This window comes from Seriola lalandi, unplaced genomic scaffold (genome assembly GCF_002814215.2).
Source record: "Seriola lalandi dorsalis isolate HSWRI2012SDOR001 ecotype SW California unplaced genomic scaffold, Sedor1 jcf7180001981856, whole genome shotgun sequence".
Taxonomy (NCBI): Eukaryota; Metazoa; Chordata; class Actinopteri; order Carangiformes; family Carangidae; genus Seriola; species Seriola lalandi.
Genome location: NW_019452522.1, coordinates 1 through 928, shown reverse-complemented (window position 1 = coordinate 928; position 928 = coordinate 1). Strand labels below are relative to the sequence as shown.

At 45.8% G+C, this 928-nt stretch overlaps 1 protein-coding gene across 1 annotated transcript; it reads left to right on the top strand.

The window, feature by feature from the left end:
• Positions 1 to 6: 6 nt before the first annotated feature.
• On the top strand, positions 7 to 901 carry LOC111659152 (glycogen phosphorylase, muscle form-like; the record flags this gene model as incomplete). The annotated part of the gene is made up of 4 exons (XM_023412001.1): positions 7 to 65; positions 165 to 279; positions 566 to 667; positions 754 to 901. Coding segments are annotated over exons 2-4 (286 nt in total), but the record flags the coding sequence as incomplete, so codon positions are not given.
• Between the last annotated feature and the right edge of the window lie 27 nt (positions 902 to 928).

The following is a 928-nucleotide window of genomic DNA, read 5'->3' as shown; positions in this document are numbered from 1 at the left end:
ATCGTGGGATCTCACGCTGTCAACGGAGTGGCTCGTATCCACTCGGAAATCATCAAAGACACAGTGTAGGAAAACCTGACCTACTCTGCAGCCTCAGATTTGATGTGTTCAGGTTTTTCTGTGCTGACACTTGAATAAGTCTTGTGGTTCCTCTCCTTCACCAGGTTCAAGGATTTCTACGAAGTCGACCCTAAGAAGTTTCAGAACAAGACCAACGGTATCACACCCCGGCGCTGGCTGGTCATGTGCAACCCTGGTCTGGCTGAGGTCATCGCTGAGGTGCGTTTGTTCTTGTTCATACAGAGCTCTTAAGAGGGATAATTGTGATCATCCAGAGTCCTGGAAACTAAAACTGTGCTGACTGAACCATCAGTATAAAAGATTCCGAGAGAAGCCTGAGGAGATGAGATGTTAAACTACACTGAGATGGTTTTTGGTTCTTAAAACCACAAATGTATCTTTTTATGGATCAACACTTCAAATAAAACACAGGAGAAGAAGAAAATATGGAGCTTTAAAAAATTGGAGGTGGGGGATGCAGCTTCACTGACTGTTCCTCTTGCAGAGGATTGGTGAGGACTACATCCGCGACCTGGACCAGCTGAAGAATCTTCTGGACTTTGTCGACGATGACGCCTTCATTCGAGACGTCGCCAAAGTCAAACAGGTGAGAGCTTAAAGGAAGACAACGGTTTATTATGTCTTTGTCCGTTTGTTTCTAATCGCGTTGCTCTGCTTGAACTGAACTTTCAGGAGAACAAGATGAAGTTTGCCGCCTATCTGGAAGAGCAGTACAAGGTGAAGATCAACCCCAACTCCATGTTTGACGTCCACGTGAAGAGGATCCACGAGTACAAGAGACAGCTGCTCAACTGCCTCCACATCATCACCCTGTACAACCGTGAGTTTCTTCTTTTACTCAGCTGCT